This window comes from Nicrophorus vespilloides, unplaced genomic scaffold (genome assembly GCF_001412225.1).
Source record: "Nicrophorus vespilloides isolate i.1.1-1 unplaced genomic scaffold, Nicve_v1.0, whole genome shotgun sequence".
In the NCBI taxonomy this organism is placed as follows: domain Eukaryota; kingdom Metazoa; phylum Arthropoda; class Insecta; order Coleoptera; family Silphidae; genus Nicrophorus; species Nicrophorus vespilloides.
In genome coordinates, this window is record NW_017095694.1 from 78,506 (window position 1) to 103,683 (window position 25,178).

The 25,178-nt window shown below is 32.0% G+C and overlaps 1 protein-coding gene across 3 annotated transcripts in view; it reads left to right on the forward strand.

Moving 5' to 3' along the window:
• The window catches only part of LOC108560036 (metabotropic glutamate receptor 7), an 87,908-nt gene that overhangs the window by 50,972 nt on the left and 11,758 nt on the right, over window positions 1-25,178 (forward strand). For all 3 annotated transcript variants that reach the window (XM_017917466.1, XM_017917472.1, XM_017917480.1), the window contains exons 6-7: window positions 8,711-8,971; window positions 23,806-23,949. In XM_017917466.1, coding sequence (XP_017772955.1) covers window positions 8,711-8,971; window positions 23,806-23,949 — 405 coding nt within the window. The remainder of the gene's footprint in view (window positions 1-8,710; window positions 8,972-23,805; window positions 23,950-25,178) is intronic.

Here is a 25,178-nt window from a genome sequence, read left to right on the forward strand (position 1 = left end):
AGTATTATTTGGAAGTTCATCTATATGCTAAGTGTATGTTGCTGAAAAAAATGCAAATTTCCAAATTACCAAATACTGTTTTAAGTCTACATTTTTAAATTAACTTTCATGCAGTTTACCAGAAACGCAATGAATAATTATGCAGATTGTTTTATAAAGAAATTCCGAAAAATTAGTTATTCCATGTTCCATAGGAATAAACTCGCGTTGGTCATCCTTTTTACTTTCACAGAGCTTTCGGTGTCGTCCTGATGTGAAGGGGAGCTATCGACTCATTGGCATCAGGACGCAATAAATCCTCGTTCGCGGTACAGGTCCTGCCTCCTTTTATCCGCGATAGCTTATTTATGGTTTCAACAACTCCCATTTTATTGCCAAAACAGGATTCGCCGAGAAATTAATCTATTCACCTACTTCCGCTATTATTATTATGTTTGTTCCTCATTATTTCCTCTCTCTCTCATTCATAATAGACCAAGAATTCAACCCTTCACTTCCGGATATATATTTTTTTTCCTGCTCTCAACTCCACGCACTTAGCCCAGTTCATGAGGGCTTTCGAAATAGAATGACCCTGGCTTAAAGCTGTTGCAGCGGAATCCGTTTCGCGTCGGGAAGTCTATAAAGAAGTCAGGGAATGGAGATAGCCGGCATAGATATGGACCGTGTCTGAATTTTAACCTTGCCTGACGAAAAAAAAAAATAGCGTGAAGGAAAAAAAATGATGATAATAAAAGGAAAATACGAAAAGTCCCTTCGGTAGGGTGGCGGCTGCAAAAAGTGTACAGTCGTGACGAAACTTAATACGTCCCCTCGCTCGCTTCTCCATCCCTCTGTGTCCTGCCGTTATCCCTACAGAAGGACCAGATGAGGAATATATATATATAATGTCGTCCTCGCGCAGCTTGTTCCGCTATTAATACAGCTTCCTGATTTCACTTCCGTCCTCCCTTATCCTTCTATATATATATATTTTTTGTCCTCCGGAATCTTCTTAACTCATTCAATTGCGGCTGTTATTCCCATTTTCTTGTCCTGTTTTTCTGCTTTGTTGGGGGAATTGAATGAACTGATGCCTCATTGATGATTACGTGGAAATTGCTTTCTACGGATAACTTTGTAAAACACGAAAGTATGGATGTTGTGGCTTTCAGTAAAACCAACTTTCATATTAGAAATAATGGACATAATAATCTCATATCGTACAATAATTTATTAACTATAAAACCAGATGCATTTACAATTACTATTTTATTAGTAAATAATATAAAAAAATGTTAGTAATTAACAAGTAATTATCACATACAAAGATTCTGTTATATGTGAAATTTGGAAGGACAAATCATGTATGGGTTGAGAGGTTACTAATTACATAAAATATTATGATAATCAAATATGAAAGAACAAATCATATATGGGATGGAAACATATTTAACATAAATTTGGAAGAAGTAAGGACATATTTTATTTAAATATGTAAGGACTAAGGACTAAGGACTAAGGACTAAACATTATCTTTATTAGTTTTCCTTTAAACTTAAATATTGAACGGATTAAGAGCAACTCATCAAAATATTGGACGAGAGGACATCAATTAGTAGTGTACGTCTTCGGTATTAGACTAAAATAGATATGAAAACATTAGGGCAACATTCGACTCCAGCAATACCATGTATTGTTTAATTAATTTAATTAATGGATTTGCTTCATTAATTAAGCACACAATGGGATATTACAGTATCTAGCAATAGTCTGATGACAATTCAAGTTTGCGCATTAAATTTTCATAATGCTCATTAGTGCAAATAATTAGGAAATAAACAATAATAATTGGAGCGAAATGTTACAGAAATTAAAGAGATGTTTTTATATATAAAATAATGATTTTCACATACAGATATTTTGATTTTTATATAAAATTTTGTTAGTTAATTAGAAATATTTGCAATGAAAATATATTTTTAAATCAATTTAAAAAAAATCGTTGTTATGTGTAACATGATATAAATTATACAAAAAGTATAATAATAATCTTTATTTTCATAAATAACATTAAAAAAATAAAATAAAAAAGATTAACTGCAACAAAAGGGCCAAAAAGTATAAATCCTCATTTTAACAATACATTATTTACATACAGCACACGGATATGAAATTAAATAAAAAAAAAGTAACTCCCTTTGTTTTGGACGGTTTTAATTACTTTGAAATGAAAATAAAACAATTACGTATGGAAATGAATTGTACAGAAAGCGTTGTAGTTGAAATTCAAATGAATTAAATTGTTAATAAATACGTACGAAATTAATTAATGATATATGTTTCTTTTGTAAAACGTATCGGCTGTACACGTTACTCGATTACGTTTGATGATGTAAATAAACGCACTTCAAATAATGCTGTTTGTAAATCGGTTGTCCGGTATTTATTTTCCATTCGCATTGTACGCACATCAATTAATTTGTAATTCCACTATGAAATATTAATAAACTAAAATCACTGATATAAAAATTAATTAAAAATAATAATTATCATTTGTATTTGTACTGTACTTAATTTATATTTTTCTTTTAATTTTTTTACTTAATATTAATTATATAACTTTATATGTACAAAAGTTCAAGAAAAAAGTTTTTTTGCAAAATATATAATTAGACGTTTTGTTAAAATACTATGTTCTAAAATTAAAAGAAAATCTTTAGATTATATAAAATTTTCCTAATTATGTTAGAATTGGAGTTAAGAACTAAACTGGATGAAATCTTTATTTAAAACTATGATGTATTCATTTGAAAAAGTTAAGACCAATCTTGGAAGTAACAATTTTACCATTTTGCTAATCTAATAATAACATCCTATTGAAACGTTGTTGGACTTTAAGTCCTTGGGATTCCAAGATTCTCATTCTCCTTAAAGCCATACATCCTCTTGTGCTATTTTTGAAGAAGAAGAAAAAAAACATACAATAAAACCTTTTTCCCCTTTACGTTCTTGTCGATTCTAGATTAAATTAAAGTAAATTTAATTTAATCCACTATTTCCGCTCCTTGTCGTTACGTAACCCTGCTATATCCATCCTTTGTAGAACTTCCATTTATAATTTATTGTGTCGTCTAATCCTTGAAAATGGCTTTTCCATCACTTTTCAATACTGAAACCCTATCCACAAAAGCCAAATCCCAACGTTAATCTTCATAATCCTTTAAATATATTACTTTAATCCTAAATCTTTAACCAAATCATTGTCAATTCTTTAAGTTAAATTTATTTTTGTCCAAAGAATTAAGATTGAAGTTTGTTTGGATATATATGATATTAAACTGAAAAATCCTTCCTGCAAATAAACCTTTCAGTTTTGCTCTATCTACGAATGCATGTAATTTAATTTCGTCTGCATGAAAAATTGTCAATGATAAATAATGAGCATATATTAATTACAATTGCTTCACTTACGAAAAAGATTCGCATCAATTTAATTAACTTATATCCTAACGATGTCAAAAATAAAATCTGTGTAATTACTTATTCTACGTGTTTTGTCTCCCATAGGTTAAAAGAGACACTAAAAGTGTCCTCTTTATCCTATCCATGTGCATGTGCGATTGTCCACAGAGTTCGTTACTTTTGTCCACCTAACGAAAATACAATTTATTATTTGACTTTGTATACACTGTGGAGCAGAAATATTGCGGCCACAGCATGTAAAAGTTATATTAGATTTCTCGGCGCGTGCATCCGTCCAGGATCCTGTATCCAGGACTACCAATATGACAGGAAAATTTCATATGCAAACGCGGCGCAGAAAAGGACAACGGCAGAGGTTAAGGGTCAACTCCCCACTTTCATTTATTTATTTTTTTTCTCATTGCGAATGTTTAATTGCGTCTCACTTTTAATTAAATTTTGTTTCGCGTGGGCTCCAATTTTTAAACACATTTCCACCGCTTTTCGCCAACAGATTTTTCGTTGCTGTTAATTATCTATTTCAATTGTCACACACCAACAATTAATTTGTTCATTAACAAAACTGAACATTTACTGAAAATTTCAATATTACAAATAATAATTTTCGTCATTACATAATAAAAACATGAACTTTTGGCAATACTTAAGGGTTGTTTCAAAGAAATAACAAAAACATCGTTATGATCTAACATTGTTTAAGTGTTACATTAATAATTATCAATCAAATAATGAAATATGGACAACATATTTATTGTAAATATTTAATTGTCATCCTTTTCACATATGTATGAACATATTTTATTTAATTAAAATAATTAAAAAAGTACATTTATGCAAAATAACTTATTGAAATGAAGAGGTTTCATAATTGTTTTTTTTAACTTTTTTTTATATCCGTTTGATTGGTATTTCGTATTAAAATTAGCAACTGCATTAGTTCCGTGCTGCATGAATTCAATGGTGAAGTTAAAACGCTTACTATAAAATGTAATCTCATTAAAACGGTGCAGAAAGTTGGAAATAACAACCGTGGCATCTGAATTTCGTGCGAACTGAAATGCAAACTCTCGCATTTATGTGTTGCTTTTGTTTCTGTTTTGTTGTTTTTTGGGTTGTACACAGGTTGAAAATATTTAATTGGATAAACGAATGTAAAACTGCTTACTATTGAGTTATATAATTTACGGCCTATACAGATTTCAGCCTGAAACAATGCTTTGTAACGAAAATAGTTTGATTTTAGGTTTCAATAAGTGAAAACTTGATCGTTTAGCAGATTCATGTATCAGTTGTTCATCATGTATACAATCTGTGATTTATGTAATTCATAAGGAATATCGTAAAACTGTGAAAACTTTGAGTAATTTAACCCGCAACTATTACGGTCAAATTCTTGTCACTTTTGTTTGGACAAAAAAAACACCTCTTTCTTTTCGATGTAGGAATTCGTTCATTTGACGGGTCACTTTGACCCGAAATACAGACTAGATTGCGAAATATCAGTTGAGTCACTATGACCTATCCATGGTAATTAAGGTTTAATTGTTACAAGTAATACTTTAGAGATTTCAGTTTTCAAAATTAGCAAATAACTACTTAAAGTTAGTTTGTAAATGATTCTCTTTAGCCATTTACATCACTTTACTTCTTCTAAATTATAAAATTTGATACACATTTTTATATCTCTTTTTTTTAATATAAATTCGAAAATAAAATGATAGATTTTACAAACCTTATTATTACAACAACATGATTTTTCATATACATTTCTTTTTATTCTTCTTTTTGTCTGTCTTTACAAAAGAGATTTGGGATCAGACAGTTACGTTGTTCCTTTGTTATTTATCTTCGCTAAACAAGATATATGCCTTATAGCATGCAACCGCAGGAAGTCGACACAGTTCCGAACAATATAAGGGATAAATTTCACTTAAATTTCGAAATTCCATCTCGCGGAAAGCAATATGTGACAAAAGCGTGGGGAGGAGCAGCTTCTTAACATTTTTCAGCAATCTTTTGACCCTTCTGAAATATGTCTTTCCAAAGCTATAACATGCATACAATAGTAGTTTATTAGAATCTAAGATGAAAACAAATTTGAAGTATAGTTGAGATCGTATACGATTGAAATTCAATATTTTAATTCATTACTTAGATTATATCATTTTGATGATACAAGATTAGAAGACAGCATCTACTTAAGATCAATTGGTATACCTTTTTATACATCTTCTTGCTGCAATGATTAATAAAATACAAATTTTAAAATTAACTTCATGAATACAGCATCTTCTTACTGCCAAGCGATGTATTTTCTTGTTATAAAGATATATTAAAGAAGGAATGCAGAACCTTCTTAAGATCATATATCAATTGATATTAAGAAGGTTGCCTACATCTTCTTTTGCAAGGATTAGTACAATTAACATCAGAAATACTGTATCTCTTTAATATCAAGTGATGTATTTGCAAGGAAAAGTTAAATATACGATTAGTAAAGAAGGGAATGAATACAGCGGAGCCTTAAGATCAATAAGAATATAAATTTGGTTGTTGTAAGTTTCTAGGTTGAATCAGTGTTGAAAGTTAGTTTGTCATTAAGTCTCGCTACCTTTGCAGGGGAAAAGTTACCACTTTATAGCGACTAAATAATTACTTAGGAGAGCTACTAAATTCCCATCGGGCGACGTCGGCAGTTCAACCATTAAGTAAACCGATACGCCGTAAATTTTCCGGAATGTTATTTAAATTTGATTAATGGATTAGCATTAGTTCGGTCGGAACAAAAGTCGACCTTAATGCAGTTTTTATTGGTCCTTCCAGTTAATGGCATCATCGGAATGCGAAACGCGTGTCGGTACTTCATGTTCTGTATCCATGAGCCGGAGCTGAACGAAAATATCGAATTATTATTTTCAGTGTATACAACGAAACAACAACCCCTGTGGCCCGAGGGGCGCCGCCTAAATATTGATGCTAGAACCCTCGAAACTTTCATATTTTCGACGTCGCTGTTTGCTCGGAAAATGTTTACTGTTACTTGTTTGTACTTTTGTAAATTATTCGTACCAAAGTTCTCATTTCTTTCCCCTATCTTTTTATATTGCAAATACATTGCTTACATGTAATTGATGCTCGACAAAGCAGGTTTTAAAAAACTGTTTTTTTTTAAGAAAATTATATAATTCGAAAACCGGGTTTTTCCTAAAAAAAATTGGATTTTTTAAAAGTTTTGATATATTTTTTAATTTTTGTATGTCGTATATTCAATAAAAGAAAATAAGCTGTAAAAATGTTTTGTCCATATCTTTTAATTCTGAAAATTCGAAAAACGGCTTAATTGTAATCAAAACGTATTGCAATTTGTGTTTTACTGATGCATTCGGTAATGCATTTGTCTCTGTTAAACTACAAAAAAAACAATATACGCAATCAACTGCAACGGCCATTTTCCACATAAATCATTGCATTCCCTTATCGATAATCCGGTATGCATCGAGCAAAATATCCAAGCACATTATCGCACTGAAATGGTTTTATGATAATGATGGAGAATTTGGGCTTCGCTAGGCATTTTCCATCCGCTTCCACTCGACGCTTATTTTTCCTTCTTCTCATTACGTCAATGTCCCACTAATTGGAGACAAGCTAAGAAGTGCCGACGTTTCCCGTCCGTCCGATGGAAAAGCACAATGAAATAGAAGGCAGGAGAAGAGGATAGAAAACAGATGAAGAAGAAAAAAAAATAATACGAGCGATGGAATGAGATTTAAGAAAATTGGAATGAAGATTCATTGAACTCATCCTTCCATAAATGTTTCAATGATTCGCAAAGAAATCGAGAAAAAATAAACCGAGTTAAATATTTTCATTTTCTGATGGGAAATCCGTCATGTGATCTCTGTATTCGCGGAAATTGCGCAATTTATTACAAACTTAGTTTGCGGACGAACGAACTAATTTATCATAACACAAAACTCGAAATAACTGGAAATTAAAAATGGGACTGCTTGTGGGCGAGAGGGTATGTACTTTTTTTTGGTAGAGAAAAAGGAAGGGCGCTTGAAGTAAACGCTTTTATGTAAATGATGGCGTTTACGTAGGTTCCAATTTTGCGCAGTTTGCCTTCAGTCGTTATATAATGCCGACAGTTCAAACGGATCTCTCGATATGAAAAACTACGAGATTCTGGATTTTAATTAGGCTTATTGTTACTCGGGGGAAAAAATGCATGTTTAGCATGTTTGCTCATATGCATATGATCCTTTGATGTGTACATCCTGTTTTAACATATGCAAAAAAATAGTATTCGTGCAGTAAACTAGTAGGTTTATATGGTGGAATTGTGTCCATGTAAGGACTTTTGTAAAACAAATATAAGTTCATATTCCAGATTTTATTTACATTAAAAAAAATCTGGATATACAATTTTGTGCAAGATTAAAAATTGCTTAAAGTTAGGGCCGATTTGCTGGAACTGAATTCTTGCTCTATATATTATTTTTTCACAAATATTTAAATCTTACATTAAAATATTGAATAGTAAAAATTGTTGTCTTTATGTTTTGTTCAAGAAATCAATAAATTTTGTGAGGTTTTATTGATATTTTTAAATAATATATAGGAATTAAATTTGATTCTGTAAAAAGATTCAATTGAGGTAGTAATGAAATAAAATTCCGACCATAATTGCGAGTTCTAAGAATTTGACTGACATTATAATGCAAATAGGTAACCCGAAACATTTACAATTCCTCGGTTTGAATTACAATAATTCCACGTTACTTGCCTCATTTATCGCGAGGTATTGGATTTCAATTACGTTCCCTTTTGATGACTTTTTCGTTTAGCATAATTTCTTAAATAAATGCACCGACCTACTCTTACTCACTCTTTGCTCTTGGAGATTACCTTTTTTCTCAGTATTCCCATTCCATCCCTTAGCACCCCCCAGTCATCCTGGATTTAATCGATTCCCATGCCACCCTCTACAATTTATTCGCGACGGCACCCTTTCTTCGCACCAGAAACGGACGTATTCCATATTTCTCCGACACCTGCGATATTACATTTACTGCGAAGCGTATCATTTTACATTGGAAATTGGGTCGCGGCTGCATTGTAAAGGTGCTGATTCAATAATGTCTCTTTCCGAACATGGGTTTTGAATTAATGCGATTGCACCCACTGGTCCAATTATAAAATGGTTTGAGATAACCATAACTCAACCACACCTCTGTTCCAGGTTTTGATCGCTACTATTCATCGCTACGTCCCAAGATGGATAAGGAGAAGGAGATGTGCAACTCGAGCAACGGCCGGAACATACCGCTACCATCAGGAAAGACTATCAATTGCCGGAACGTCTGGTTCAAGGAGTTCTGGAGTCAGCACAACAAATGCTCCTTCGAGGATGAGAACAATGGTAACGAGGACGACGTTAAACCTTGCACTGGTGTCGAAATGATGGAGGACTACGATCAGGAAGGACTAGTACCTTTCGTTGGTGAGTTACATATATTTTGAAATTTTACTGCTGCTATGTTATACATATGCATTTGTAAGAATCGTGGAAACCTTGTTAAAAATATCATACTTCAATTATACTCGATTTCCGCTCTGCAATACTTTGCATAATTGGAGAGAGAGCTGTGCAATCTGCAATATTTGATTTACCTCGGTTTTGCTCTAATTGGATCGGCGTCTTTTCTTCCCTTGAAAGTCCCGCCGTGTCGGGAACATCCTGTGCTAACTTGTTGCGCCCTTTCAAAGGCAATGATATGAAATATGTTCCTTTAAGCAAATACTTTTAATTGCATTACTCCGCTATGATTAACCAATTATAAATACATATTTCTATTAATTTCAATATACAGTTAATGTAACATATATTTACTCTCCAACTGATCTTTGAATCAAGCTCACCAATTATTTAGTTCAATTCTACTGGAATGCTTCTCATTATGTAATAAATATTACATTTTCAAAAACATTTATCTCATAATCTCATAGAACTTATTTGAATAAAGCAAATATATTTAATTTTCTCATTATATAATAGAAAGTAAATAACTATTGCTGACATATAAAAAATAACTTTATATTAAATTCTTTGTTTTTTTACTGGATACAAAATTTGAAATTTTTATGTAATTGTTTAATTTGATTCTTCTTAACATAACATTGAAATTTAATTTTATTCAGTAAAATTGAAGGAAAGTTAATAAATAAGAAAGAGTTGCCTAATTTGAACCTGTGCTAGATTGGACCAACATGGATTGGAGCGGCTGATATAATCGCCCAACACTTTTTACTAAGAAGCAGTAGTTTTTTTGCAGACGAAGCCATATTTTTTTGATTCAACTTTGATGTTAGTTCTGTAAGGGCGCTACTTGAGTTAAGTTATACTTGTTACTAATTTTAATATAAAATATTAATAGTAAAATAATATAAATTTTCTCAAAACTTTGCAATATATAAGTGATCAATGATATGCTGTGGCGTTTCTCAAGGGGTGTGTATAATTAAATGCAGATGTTTCAGGTTTCAAATAGTGACGTTGGTCTGGCCGTGATTAATTCGGTTTAATTTATGTGTTTGTTCGTATGCGGTTTCCAACGGGTTGGGGTGAAATTACACGTGACTGGCAATAGCTGCAATTGAAGAGCAAATGCAATCATTCTATATAAATACAAGTAATTTTAATTTAACAAATTAAAAAAAAACTAAATTTTATTTAAAAAGCATACAATATATTTTTTTAAATAAATAGCAGACAAATAAAAACTTTTTGTAATGTCATTATTATTTTTGTAAAAAAAAAACTGTTATTTAAATGGAATCAAGATTATTAAAGTAAATTTCAAACAATCAAAACTTTAATATCAATGAAATTCCTTATGCCGTAGAGCAGTAATAGAAGTTCTATTGTAATAATTTAAGTACAAAAGTATTGATTAATACCCCATTGTGACTAGTAATTAAATTAAGTTCTATTAAATTGGAAGAGTTTGCATTTGCATCTTTACGATAATTCTTTTATTCGTTCCAAACACTGAGATATTTTGCTTTAAGCACTAGAAAATTAACAAACAAAGTCCTTTTTATGCAAATTACTTTTCCTACAAAAGATCTGCACTCCTTTTGAGTTATGGTCTCAATTAAACACTTTCTTTATTAACAAACTTTGTTGTATAATTCTTACAATCTTGTAATTTTGTCATCACAAAGGGTTTGTTTGTGAGAATTACAAACGTTTTCATATTTTATGTAAAATGTAAATCTTCTAATTTAAATAAAATAGTTAAGTGCAAGATTTTTTTATAATTCACACTAGTCCAATAATTCTTTGAGTTTTACCATTATAGAATGATTTTTTTTTGGAACGTTAGGCAAGTTTTGTGATACAAATTAGATGTCACTTCCGGAAAGTAATTGGATAAAAATTACATTAGTATATTTTTGGAATTAATTCAATATCAGTACAGACAGAGTCGAATATTTTATATAATTCCTAAATTTGTATTGTATTTGATAAGTTTTAGATTCCGTCACTGCTGTAATATTTTTCATCTTTTAAGAAGTAGTTCAACATCAATATTGAAATTGGAGCATGAGGGTGAAATATTAAGGGTCCAGTGTATACATCTGTCGACCAGCATCCCAGGGCGCTCGAACTTAAACCCAACAATGATTGGTCGAGATACGGAATAGCTGTTAGTTTTTCGCCTCCGGAAAACCGGAAACACATCCCCCTAGCCACCCTCAAAGATAAGCGCATCAATTATGGAAGTGTGGCAATTTTAAAGTTGTTTTCGTTTTGGGATCTGGAGAATAGCGCAGGACAACTGCAAACGGGAAGAAGAAAAAAGAGGAGTCGCTGTGAAAATATTTGTGTTTAACTTTTATTACCTTCCGAAAAGGATAGCAGCGCGACTATCCTTTCTGATACGTGACATCCTAACCCTCGAGCTACATACGGAGTACATAAGTTGTGATAAAGCCGGGCTGTAACAAGATATTGAACGATGAGGGTTGATTTTATATATATGTATATGCGCGCGTTTTGTATGTGTGCTTTATATGTACACACATACATATGTGTGTGGAGCAAGTTGGACGTGATAAGGTTGATGGCATTGTTCTTAACCGCATTATCAGCTTTTTGCGCTCATAAACTCACGACCCTTACGAAATCAACACCATATTGTCCCCAGTCTATCGACCACTTAACATGTCCCTCCTGCCACCTATTTCTTGCACGGCTTTCCCTAATACCGAAACAGGAAGAACCTTTCCCTTTCGTCCTTCCATTTATCAACGTTTCAGCGCTAAAGGGATAACCACTAATCATGCCCGCAAACAAAGATTATTACATAATTCATTATTGCGTAATTTTGACGCTGCGGTGGCTTTAATAAGAAGTTACTTCTTTGAAGGAATTATTATAAAAATACATGGACGTAATTAGTTACGGCAACTCCCGTCGACAGCGTTTTATTATTCTTTTCATAATTAGCCTTTGTGCTTTGTTTCAGCATAAAAATTTATATTAAAACGTTATTCAATTAAAGCTAATATATAAAAAAAAATGAAGTACACAATAATTTTTAGTTTACTTATAACATGTTTCTGAATTTATTTAATTATTTTGTAATTAAAGAACAAAATAATTTATTTTAATTAGTGCAATTAATTCCTATTATTTTAGATAATATCAGAACTCTTCCTTACTAAAGCGGTGTCTGTGAGACGCCAGTGGGTAGAAACCAATCATAACTTTTTAAAAACTAGAAGGGTGGAGTAACCGCGACTTATGTACCTTCTTCATATTCACTGACGATTTGTAAATGCACATCACGCCATTAACAGCAAAATATTCTTATCAGAGTCTATCAGACACCACACGAGTAGTGGTTTTATAATGTTACATTCTGCAAAGACGTTCCGTAAATTTTGAAAAAAAATAAATTCAAAATGCAGGAATTAAATGAAACTATTAACAAAACAATAATGGCATTCTTCTACGCATTTCTTTTACGACGTTTTATGAATGAATCAGACTATACGACTTTTTTTGCTGCATTCCTTTACGCTCTTTAAATATAGTTTTTATTTACTTGCAGACATTATTTTGTAGGGAATATAAAAGTTAAAGACTGTGTATTTTATTAATATTTAAAGATGTTGATACTGTATTTATAATATTTTGTTAAGATTCTAATACCCTTGATGAAAGGAGTACTTATAACGAGTTACAGGAAATGCCTTGATGTGCTCTTATTGTTATGCAATAAACTTCCACTCACTCCCGACAAACAAACTGTGCATTGTTCCATTGACATGACACTCGGTTAAGTGTCATTCTGTAGTGGGATCAGACGTCTATCGGAGTGCAATAATCCAGCAATGCTGCTGTATACGTGAACATATATATATATTTTGTATGTTTGTTGGTTGTATTTTGAAGACAATAGCGGGTTCGCAGGATCATAAAAGGACCACCCGTCAGCTCTCCTTTGAGCCGCCTTTATTATTGCGCAATAAACAGCTCGTGCCCACGACGAAACAAGTGTTCTGCGTTCTTTACGTAAGCCGCTTTATGCGCGACCCCGCACATATCAAAAAGGTTGGAGGAATTCCCTTCATCTCATACGATGTTCCTTGTTCTCATTATTACGAAAATAGAAAACATCCGAGCGAAATCCACGTAACCCGTCTCCGAAAATGATTTATACTCTGATCTTGTTCAGTATTAATTTGAGTTGCAGCTTAAAATCACAAAGGAAAGCCTTTCATATTCCCTCGGTAACCAATAAACAAGCAAGTGGAAAATTATTTTCCAACTACGAATAACGCATGAGGATACCGAAAGAGAATTTCATTGAAAATACGATTGCTATGTATAAATGGCAGTGCAATTTGACTTTTACGTCTTATATTAATCAATTAAGCTACTTAGGAGCTTTTATACCAGGAGATTATGTATCGTCATTTGAGGTAAATCATTCGTAACAACGGTCATCTTTGTCATCTGACAATATTTCAGGGTGGTCCTAAGAAATTTGCCGTCCTAAGAATAATGCGCCCACCTTCACAATGAAGGGACTTTTAAAAATAATGCACTCTTTTTGCAGTCGCTTACTAAGAGCTGTAGAAATCATTGATGGATAGAAAAAAAACGTTTTTCGTTAATAACTCGAACACTAATGAACTTTTTTATGATTTTATTGTATAATCAGCAATGCAAGCGTTGCGCATCTTGTTATATAACAAAAGTTACTTAACGTTCTATACGTAACAGAGAAACATTTTTTCGTTTTTTTTTCAGTTTTTACAATTCTTCGTAATATAATTACATGATCGACCACTCATATGAATGTTGAATATCTCACCTTTCCAACGTGCCTAAATACATCTTCGTGTTGTCATCGGGTCGTCTGTTATGAGCTGTAAAAATTGAAAAAAAAACAGAAACGACGTTTTTTTAGTGTCTACAGTTTTTTGTGATTTCGCCTCGAGGCTTCTATTCTGTGATTAAGGTCGCTCTGTGGTCCCGCGAATTATGGGGCCCTCAAACAGTGTTTATTGTTACCCCAAAATCAGCTAATAATTACTGAAAATTATTTAAGCTAATAATAATAAATATTTGAATTATCATGTCAGTTGGCTCCTGCAGTGACCCTTGAGCTTTGAGGTAACGACAAGATGCAGTTTCATTTATTCTCTCAAATTTACTGCTGCTCTCCATTCCGCCACTTTGCCTAACAAGTTTCATTATTTCTTCCAGATTGAGTGCATACTTTGCACTGTCACATTCATTGTTGTCCTCGTCCTCTAAGATTCTTCTCGGTCAATTCCCTTCTCCATTCAGAGCTATGGGCAGTCGCAGGTTCCTTGTTTTTTTTTGTTAAGAATACTCCTGGGATATTTTTATATGAAGAATGGCCCTTTTTTCAGGATGTACTTTTTTTTTGTTTCGTCCTGAAACATCCTCTTTGTTCCGAATAAGTCTTCGGCGGTGATTGAAGATGTGCTGCAGCACGTTTCTGCACAGACACGATGCCAGGAATGCAAAGTATGCACATACTCAATATACTCTGAATGTTGATTTACATGATGCAAAGTGTACAGCTGAAAGGTTTTTTTGTATATACCAAAGACAATTTAATATACATCTTATATATTTTTTAAAATTAATTTAAATTTATAATTCATTCAAAGTGAGCAATGATAATTAATACAAGGATTATTTTTCAAGGATTTTGTAATGATTATTTTTATATTGATTAATAGAAGTAAGAAATAAATCATATTTTAGTTTACAAAACACTTGGAAGTTCATAAAACTATATGCGAATTAATGAAATTTAGTTTCATATACAGTAGATTCACGCATATAACGCGATTTTCTACAACGCGAATTCCTATAACGCCATTAAAATATTTTTGAATAACGCGATTCTCCTACAACGCGCAATATATGTTATTTATATTATACGTGTTATACGAGGAAAATTCTTGTGTAATACGATTTCATACAACGCTTAACGTATTAACCGTTAAATATAAAAAAATATAGATTTACAACAAAATATATTAATTAATAAAATTTACTTTCATTTTACTGAAAAAAAATGTTAATAAATCAACATTTACTTGTCTTTATTATACATTTATTGAATATATCAAGAGAAAATATTTCATTCAAAATTATGGAAATTAAATATAAAAATAAAGCGAAGAGTAGAAATGCGATTTATTATCTGTTGAAAGAGAACTCAGGAATCAGACCTTTATTCACTTCAATCTCGTCTTGGGAGTTGAATGGAAAACACCCGAATCACAACTTGACGTGACATTTTGCAGCCCATTACCGAACACTTTTATACTTTCTTAAATATATTTATACGCACCACCTTTTCACGAATTCGCAATCCCTTTGTATTTCAATAAAATTGAATTCCACACGTCGACAAATTTAATTTGGTTAAGTAATTTCGAGTACGTATTTTATTTATTTCTTCTCATTTAAAACAATTAATTAGAAAAAAAAAAGTATGTTTTTTATACTATAAAAATTTGAATTAGAAAATGTAATTTAACTAAAAGAGACAATAAGAATGTAAGTTATAAAATAGTGAATTAATTGATATGTCAACTTATTTCCTGAAAGTTTTCATATAGGAGATTATAAATAAATGTTGTAGGGTATAAAGAAAATCAGCGAAGTATTAAATAAGCGGAAACGTTTCTGTCGTGATGCCATAACAATTCCAGTATATAATAATTGTATGATGTCTTGAGACTCAATCATTGGAAAAGCTTAACGGTTAGGGGGGAGGAGGTAGGAGGTAGGATCGTATACCGTGCACTTGAAATGGAATGGATGAGCAAACAAAGAATAGAAAAATGGATTGGAAACACGTACAGAATCTCGCGACCCTTGAACCTGAAGGACCTAGGCAAACATACGTAATGCGGTATAAAGGCTAAGGTAAATATGACATTGGCCGATCAGTATACGCTTCAATTAGACATGAAATCTCTGCATTGTTGAAGCCCACAATAAGGAACGCACATAAAGGAACGATCAAAGATTTTTACCGATTGCATTTATGGATTTTGAGGAAGTCGAGTGTGGGAGTCTTAGGAATGGGGAGCAGCCGCAAGGGGATGGAAGCTCCGATCGAGCATCAGAAGGATATGGTTGACAGGCCAGTAAAATCTTTGGTAGAAGTCAAAGAGCGAGAAACGATACACACTGAACGAATCATATTTTATTGGCGGATGGCGCGGGGGTGGGTTTCACAAATCGAAAGAAAAGCCAGAAATCTTCAATATATCTATATATAGAAGCGTTGCACTGTGCGAATCAAGGCTTTGACAGCTTCACTTTGCTACAATTTATTATGTCCCTGGTGGCAAAAGGAAGGAAGCGAAATTGTATATTGGGCGGCGAAAAAAAATGTATCCTCAGTTTCATTGTAAATGTACATGCGTCAGTTTTATCTATTTATTTATTTCTTTCATTCGAGGAATCGATTGAAATCGGGATGATTTTGTGTGCGGGGAGGGTGCATAAAGATAGACGATTTTCGGGGCCATTGATTTGTTTTGGTGTACATGTAATGGTAAATTAGGTTGGAGCGGGTTTTGTAGTCATTAGGTGGGCGGTTGTACCGGAAAAAAAAAATTAGAGATGATGAATGTTATAATAAAATTGTTATTTTAACATTCCTCCCCAAAATATTGCAAAAAAAAAATAATCGTAGCACGTTTACAGTATTACTTGACTTTAATTGTATTTGGTTCACTTATTTTGTTTCGTTTTAAACGGGGCTTAATTTCTAGAGAACAAGCGAATCGTTATGTCCTTAATTAGACTGTCGCATTTAACGTTTCGCTAATTATTACCGTTCCACGTCGACAATTACGAATATTTGTCTTCTTTTCACATTTATTCAATTCTAAAGACTTTATAATTAATAATATTAATTATAAGACTAATATTTATGTACATTCAAGTTAACTATTAGTTCATAACTCAAACAATTGAAATATTAGTTTTGTTATATCCGCGTAGCATAGACCACCTGAGAGAGTATCCAAAGTTTGTAATCCTCATATTATAATGTATGAAACTGTTTCGAATGCTTAAGAGGATTAAACAAAACATATTAATTTATCTGTAAATATTTATTTATGGCTTTAGGATTTTAATACTTAACAAATTTAAACGTAATCACCATTCCTAGTTTATTATGTTTGCTATAAAAAAAAGTATCAAATATATCATAGAATTTGATGACAGTAATTTGAGAATAATAATTTTAAAATGCGCGGAAAATATTAATTTCTAATTGTAATACTTACGTGTACGTTCCTATGAACATTTCAGTTTGTTACTACCAATGAAGAGACATATTTTTTTCAAAAAAATCCTCTATGGATGGAGATTTTTTATATTTAACTGTAATTGTTTTGTAATAAATGTATTAAGAAATAAGTAGAGACTTTTCAATATTTAGCGATGATAAATTCGCTGCAAAGATTTATGAGAGTAAATAAGGAGTGCACAATGTAAGTTATTGCGCTTTCGAGTAAAACGTGCAAACTTTCATTGGAACTTCTCAAAACTTCAATAGAAACAACTGAAAATAATGGCTTTCATACTTCCTTCCGCAAAACAACAACAAAATAAAATTACAAAAAAAAAAACGGATTCTTAAGTGTACGTTTCAATCCGGATACCGACTTTCCAAGAGCAAACATCAAAATTATTCACAGTACAAAACTTTTTGATTAAAAATTTAAACAAAACAAAATCAAATTATATTTTTTTTATTAACAACGCGGTTATAGGAAATTTCTCGTATAACATAAGAGCAATTTGAGTGAAACTTCGGTCGTCTAATTGTACGTAAACTGAAACTATTTCATTCATAAAAGTGAATACAATTTTTGTTAGGAAACTAAGTTTTTATAATTAAATGAAAACTATTAATTTTTATTAAACAATATAATTTTTTAGATGCTTATATTGAGTTGTCTATTATACGTAAATAGTTGATGCGTAAAATTTGCATATTCAATAAGGCGTTAATTAATTGAATGAAATTTAATTTCCTTTGCATCCATATATTACGTTTATGTGAAAAGAAGATATATTATATTGAATACAGGAGAAAAAAACAAAAGTTTTTTTTATGGTTGGAACGCAAGAACTGCTTTCGCAAAGCCGTTTCCAAATCGCTCGAGTTAATCCAATTACGGAACGCCGCCTAAATCTGTTTGAGTATTCCGCGGGATATTCAAAAAAAAAATTATATGAAAATAAACGAGAAGCGCTTAAGCGGAACACAAACATTTCATACCGCTGCTCGAACTATACACTTCAACTTTTTGTTTGTATCCTGTCATACCTAGGCACAGCGCGCATGCAGCCTTATGCAATCGATATTCTTCTTCATCTGGGATTATGCAAATCTCGATAATGGGAAGGATGTGAGGATTCATCTGTATAGATAGTAGATGCGAGTAACAGATTAGGAAACAAGATGATATTTGCATCTCTCTCTGGTGGTGGCCAAATGGCTGCAGCTTGTTTTGTAGACAGCAAAAGCATGTTTTGTTTGCCAATTTGCCACTTCTCACTTCTCAGTTTCTCATCTCAATATTTAGAGCAGTATGTTTACAGGACAATAAAGATACACAGCTTAAGCATCTAAAAGATTCAACAACTTTCATGGCTGACGGAATTTGATCTAAAGAGGGCCCAAACTAAAAAATGTTTAGGGCCCTCAAATACTGAAACTAACTGGTGCCCACATCCCGTCATCAATTTTTAAGTGTTGTTTGTTGACGCTAAATTTTCATTTCTAATTTTGTACGAAATAATAATTTTCTAGGAATAATGAAGTAAACATTTGTATTCGGAAAATTTTGATTTGTTGATACCAGGAATAAAATATTTCCAAATTTCACTATACATTTTAAACTAATTATTTTCTGGTAATAATGAAGTAATAAGGAAAATTTGTATTCGCAAAATTTCCATTTGTATGTTGATACCAGGAAAGAGTAATCCCCTATGTGTAACACAATGTTTATGCATACAATAATGAAACTAGTTTATTTAAATTCAAATCAGCTCCAGCAGCCGCTTCGAATTGTCTTTTTTTCTCATCATTCCAGAAGGTTAATAACGGGAAAACATCGGTCGTATAATCAAACTGGATTCGCGAAATGAACTCGGTAATTCAACACCCACTCCCCCTTTTCCAACCTCATCCGTCAATAATCATTTTTTTTATGCAAATATAGCGAATGCTACTTTATGGAAACGCATTTGTTTCCCAATTTTAAATAAAACTTTCTTCATTTCAAATATTTTTCATGAAAAATCCTCAGAGGATTAATATTTATACATTTCCATGTGTTATTGAGAATAAAATCAATATATACTTTCAGTGGACAAAGATCTCTTTTTGTTTCAATCGTTTTACTGTAATTCAGAATAAGTATTCAAAACTCTTAAATAACTGAATGTTACTTTATGCATCATTCACAAAATTCCTATTTTTATATATTTTCCTGTGTTATTTAGAATAAAATCAATATACAGTTTTAGTGGACAAAAATCTGACTTTTTTTAATCGTTTTACTATAATTTTTAGTAAGCATTAGAAACGCTTATAAATTACGTAAATAAAGTGTTTGACATAAATATTAAATGAGGATGAGTCGAAACATATTCTTTTCATTAAATATGTAAGAGTCTACCAGAATTGAATCATTCTCTGGAGAGGAATATTTTGTATACTTCCTAGGTTTTTTTTTCCGAGGAAAAGAAAATCGAGGACGAAGGAATAAAGAGCGAGGTGGAAGGAAAACAACATAAGTGATAATATCCACGAAGTGGGTAAACGCCACTTTTCCCAGCACCATTTTTAATGGTTTCCCTCGACTGAAGAAAACAGAAAGGAAGAAAAATCGTACCTGTCTCATAGAAAATTCATTCGCAGATTTAACTCCTCGTTTCATGCGTTTTCCCATCATTTATTATAACAAACAAGAATCAAAATTACAGATTTATTTTGTAACACATTATATATTTATTAATATTATTATTTATTTATTTTATTAACAACAACAATAACAAAAAATACAATTTTGAGTCTGAGTTAAGAAACCTTAAGTTATAATCAAATTAATTCTTAATTAAAAAAAAAATATGAATCTTTTTTTTGTAATCTTCAAAACGTGAAAACGATTTTAATACTTGTTTTATTTAATGCATTTGCTGGAGATGAAATTTAAACAATTACGAAGCTTATATATAGATGCATATACATAGTTAAGAGATAACAACTTGGAAGGAAATACAATTTACAAACTACTAACCAATTTGTAAGCTTCATAGATTTCTCCGAGATACACAATGAGACTACTTCTCAGTGCCGAACTCAAGTTAGCTGGAATCCCAGGAGAGAAGGACTTTATTTTACTTCCGCTATATAGTAGCTTCCGCTCGATTTCTTGGTTGTATATTTAAAGCAATGCACAAAACGTCAGAACTACACGAGCGTACATTGTAAAGAAACGGCCTTTCTTAAAGACAATTTTGTCCTTGGAATATCATAAAATTGTAGTCATCAAATTCATTATAAAATCCATACAAGAGGAGCTACTTCATACAATGCATTAATTCATTTTTTTTAAGAAGGTTGCCAAATTTGGATCACCTAATATATAAAATGTAGGAATAAAAGTAATATTTCTATTATTCCTACGAAATAAATATACAAATACTATTGATTTTCTACAGCAAGTATATATAATACATGTAAAGGACAATTCTCAATATCTCGAATAGAGTTGCATTTTATAAAATTTAACAATAGTGGACATTCTATTCACGCTTTCCTACAAGTCCGGCATAGAAATTGTGCATGTAGGATCTGCAGATTCCGATAATTGAAACGACGTTCGGTATTAGTACAGCATGCAGCACCGTTGAATCGGAGAGGGTCGACTGTATTCATCTGGAAAGTATGCATTTCAAACACATCTCTAAAGTAATATTTCATATAGCCATACTTCGGATTCTCGCATTGCCTCCACCTTTGCGCGTTTCGTGCATTCCGAATAGAAAGTAGCATTTAAACGCGTTTCCGCATGAATAAGGATATTGATATTATCCTTTATACGGGATTCCTTACTGATGTGACATACCGTTCGAGCGCACACATCCCTGACACGCAATCAATCTAAACGTTACGTAACTTCTGACGGATCAATTTCTTTACAATAACTGGAAACAAACACATGAGATAATTTTAAAATATTTATATTTTGGGCAGACAGACCATCCTTCATTTTACACGGTACTTTTTTTTACACGTTTTCGCATTTACACGGTTTAGAAAAAATATAAAAATAACACGGTTTTACATTAATAAAGTTACAATTATGGATTATATTAAATATTTATTTTTCAAAGTTGCCAAAATTGGACCGGATCAGTCGAATTAAATCTAATAATCAATATACGTTATATGAAAACATTATGTCTAAATAAAAAATATATTAACATTATAATAAATGACGGATGCGCCGAGTTACTGATTGAATATATTTACGTATATTCTAGCAATACAAATAATTTTGTATACATTTTAATATTCCAACTAATATAATATAAGTAATTACAAAAATTAAATTTTATTAATTTTATGACATTTTTTATTAGCAATTTTATATAAGACTTGTATAGAAACATCAGCATTTTTCATAAGTTCGCATAGAATAAAAAAAATATAAAGTAAAATTTATCAAACAAATAGATATACAAAAGGCTATAGATTTTCCTGCCTTTAAAATGTTTATTATTTAATTTGTTATGTACATATAATATCACATATGTACTTTATCCATTGTTTATATAATGTTAATATGAATAAGCAAAATGTAAGAAAACGACAATTTTAAGCAAATGCAAGGAAATTACATAATCAGAAAAGTATACATTTATCTAAAAGATGACATCTTTCCATTTAGTGGGGAAAAAAAATATGTGACTTGAATGAGTACAGTGGTGAAAGTGGCCAATTAAATTTTCGAACGAAAGCCATTGAATTTACGTAACTCAGTAACAATTTTGTCGGCCTAACAATAGCGTCATTCCCAATTAGAATAGGGAACCTAACGAGAGGTCGAGAACGAGCAGCGATCGTCTGAAGGGCTTTCAAATTATTTCTCATTTGAAAAGCGTTCGCAGCTAATGATCATGTGTATATCACACCAGCCGTCGGCCGTATATTACACACGTAATAAAGGAATGCCGTGCAGGCCCTTCCTCAGTAAGGACTTAAGGGATGAAGAAGACCGCCGGTGCAACGGTAAGCGCTTTTAGGTTATAGCGGATACATTATCCGACCCTTGCTTACAAAACTTTATTTATACACGAAGGACTAAACAAAAGTACCGCAGCACGCGAGACGAAAAAGGGTGAAAACCCTTATAGATAGAACAAGGAGTCGCAAAACGCATCCCTTTTACTTATTCCTATTAATACGTCAGTACCACAAAAAAAGGATCTTATATAAATAGATTTAAATCTGCAATTATGTAACGCAATTCAAGCAGACAATTGCGAATTGAACTGTCACATAAACATCCATCTGCGAACGACGTATATTTCAATGTACAAATCGCATTCGATTTGCATCACGCGTTCGATGGGAAAATAAATTTGATTAAAAACAGTGGAATTAATTCGACGCAATTTGAAATAACAACGTGTTCCATCTAAAAACAAACAAGCGCAAACAATTGATTTATTCGAATTATACAAAATAAATATTTGCGGCGCGGCTATTATTAATATTATATAAATGCACGCGTTTTAGTCATAACTAAATATTTTTTAAGCCCTAAAATAATACGATTTTATTCACATTAATACCATTGTTATCTGTTTATTTTACAATAATACAATCAAAAACATGCAGAATAATTGTCGTACAATATATGAATTTTAATATGAAAATAATAAATGTAAATTTAAACTCACGTTAATTAATATCAAATGGAAATAAATTCATTAAATATAGTCGATTCCTTTTAATTGGGACACTGGTTAATTGGAACAGACGCATATTAGGGACAAATCCTAAAGAATGTAATCCAAACCAATGAAATAATTAAGTATTAAAACCAGATGTTTCAAGATTGGTTTAATTAAGTAAATTTGTTTATTATAGAAATTAGGAAGTAATATTATTATTTCCTCTGTATCGGTGTTGCCTTTTAGCAGATTATCGACCCTACCAATTAGCGCGATGCACAATCCAAGGGATTATGCCCTGCGGTGACTTGTTTCTCATGGATTACTTATTCTGATACAGACGCTCTAATCTACTATTCCCAAAGGAAGATATACTTAACTAAGAATTTTGTAATAAAGTTACGTATTCTATTTCACAATTGCTAAAATTTGTCTAGTTCTATCAAATTTGTCCGAGTTCTTCACTACTTCAAAAAAAACATGTATTTTTTTTTATAATATTTTTGTTTTGTAATTATTTATATAATTTCATAATTGTTGCAATTAACATTGCAATAAAAAATAATATTTTTTTAAAATGAAAGCTGAAAGAAAAAAATGATAGGCGTGATTACATAAACTCGTTTAAATCTCTGCTAATCTGTAGAGATTCCGCGGAAAGTGATTCAATTACGTTATAAAGCCACGGGATTTGATCGACGTGAGGCATTTAGAAAGATCAACCTCAGCTAGGAAGCCACGATTGACATTGTTTCTCTTATGATTTCCAGTTGACGCCGTCTACGCAGCAGCCCATGCTATCCACGACATCGTTGCAGACAGGTGCGACGAACCCTTCCACCTGTGCGAAGAGTTACGGCCAACACCTGCTGGATCACAGGTCCTCAAGTACATCAGGAACGTCACGTTTACAGGTACGTGAAGTACCATCACAAAATCGATCCTAATTGAGATCATTTCCATCTCATTTCTTCTACCCTAATCCACACGAAATATCGCTACCCTAATATATATATATATATATATATATATATATATAAGTTACACAACACAAACACTTCCCAGTCATTAATCATCGCAGCCGTTACGTAACCGAAGGACGATGATGATTGCTTTCTCCGCGTGCCGCAACAAAAGTAAATTGCTTTCGCGCCGGCTCGAGTTCATTTAATGTTCGGAAATAACAGAAATGAATGGTCGTAGAGGACGGACAAAAGGGAATAAGGAAAAAGTGCTTAACTAAACTAAAAAGTAAATGAAGAATTTATGGAAGGAACGCGGCGAATCTGCGAAGATTAATAGTGGATAAGTCGCTACAAAGCAAATTATCTCGGAAGTCTCAGAGCAACCTGTGTATATGATGTTCCTATTCTCATGCTCCGATTGTTCTTTTTTACGTGGCGGATAGACGACGAACGCTCATTGTAATTAACAGACGGAAAACTTTGCAGTAACTTTTCGAGCAATAAATTCGACTTCGCTTAGACGATAATTAACTTTTTATTAAATTATAATTGCCATAGAAACATGTTCACCGGAGTTTTGTTAACTTTCGTCTTTGCCGATATTCTCTTTGTGATTCATTGATAAAGGATGTTATAATTCATTCAACGTTAGATTTACAAAGTTTTGACTCCAATCCTTTATCAAATAGAAAAAGAATAATATTTAGTAACAATTAAATATAAAAACTAATAAATAAAATTATGTAAATTTGGTAAATTTTCTGTTTAAATGTCATATAAATCAAGTTGAGATGAAAAATAACTAAAGGAGGTGCAAAAATCAAATTACAGATCCGAACAGCATACATCGATTGTAAGTGGATTAGAAGAGAACAATGTTATAAATGAGCCAAATCAATGCGTTTCAAAATCTACCATACCTGAATGCATGTATAGATTCACAGTTCATTTATGATGCTGCATTGGATTTCACCAATATAGGTCGGTTTGATTTCTTAATTAACAAAATTATTGTGAACAGAACCCGGCGCATCCACCAGATCCGCATTTACATTTTAGCTGGATGCAGCACGCTCGGATTTTCAAAAGCCATCAAATATTGCACATATTTAACTATGCAATTGAATTTCCCGCTTCCCAAGATTAACTGCAACTATAAACTGAATTTTACGGGGCCA